General features: G+C 47.0%; 1 protein-coding gene across 1 annotated transcript in view; it reads right to left on the reverse strand.

Annotated features, from left to right (window-relative positions):
• Nucleotides 1–863, reverse strand: part of smim19 (small integral membrane protein 19) — a 6,615-nt gene that overhangs the window by 3,264 nt on the left and 2,488 nt on the right. The window contains exon 2 of the mRNA XM_032510884.1: nucleotides 186–310. Coding sequence (XP_032366775.1) covers nucleotides 186–310 — 125 coding nt within the window. The remainder of the gene's footprint in view (nucleotides 1–185; nucleotides 311–863) is intronic.

Genomic DNA, 863 nt, shown 5'->3' on the forward strand with positions numbered 1-863 from the left:
AAGAAAAGACTCGAGTAAAGTACAAGTACCTCAAACGTGTACAGTCGCAAGCACAGTACTTACTGCCTGATGTTCAACCCAAAGTAATGTGTTGAAAACATAGAACAGGACAGAATCAGAGACACATTTTGGATTCTCCTCCCAGACCCAGGCTGGTGTGGAGTTGATTTTAAACGAATGCTCACCCAGAGAGTACATCTCCAGCTGCTGCCGCAGGCGCACCTTCTGCAGGCTGTCGTAGAAGTTGGGCTCGGGGCTGCTGCCGACCGTGGGAGGCAGAGTGAAGATCCGCATGATCTTCCTCTTGTTTCTAAATCCCAGATAAACAGAGTAAAGGTGCATGACACATCGACTCAATATCGGTATCGCGATATCACGCTACATTGAAATATGCAATATTTTGTGGAGCGCTGCGTCCCGTCCCGTTGCGTTCTGTCATTTATCCGAGTTCCGACTAGAAAGTCACACGTTGCCTAGCAACACCCCCCACCCTTTCCTCGGATTTCTAAACTCGGACAAGCCCAAGAATTCCGATATCCGAGGTCCGAGTCGGATCGTTGAGGATAATAGAACGCAGCATTAGTTGTGTTTGATTTTGAGCTCGCCTGAAAAACTATAATGATTCATAGAATGATCACGTTTCATTGGCCAGTTGACGTTGGTGCACGTCAGCGCACGAGGCCGCTACGTGACAAACCCTACGGAGCGTACCACGTGTGTGCAGATCTCGACAGAGTGACGGTGTAGGTGAAGAAATAGATAGAGACGACAAAACGGAACGAATCAGAGGAGAGAAATAAGTTGTGTCCTGTTCTCTTTATTTGTTTATATTTATACTGTCCAACCAGTAAAACATGTCCTGT

This window comes from Etheostoma spectabile, unplaced genomic scaffold (assembly GCF_008692095.1).
Source record: "Etheostoma spectabile isolate EspeVRDwgs_2016 unplaced genomic scaffold, UIUC_Espe_1.0 scaffold273, whole genome shotgun sequence".
NCBI classification, from domain to species: domain Eukaryota; kingdom Metazoa; phylum Chordata; class Actinopteri; order Perciformes; family Percidae; genus Etheostoma; species Etheostoma spectabile.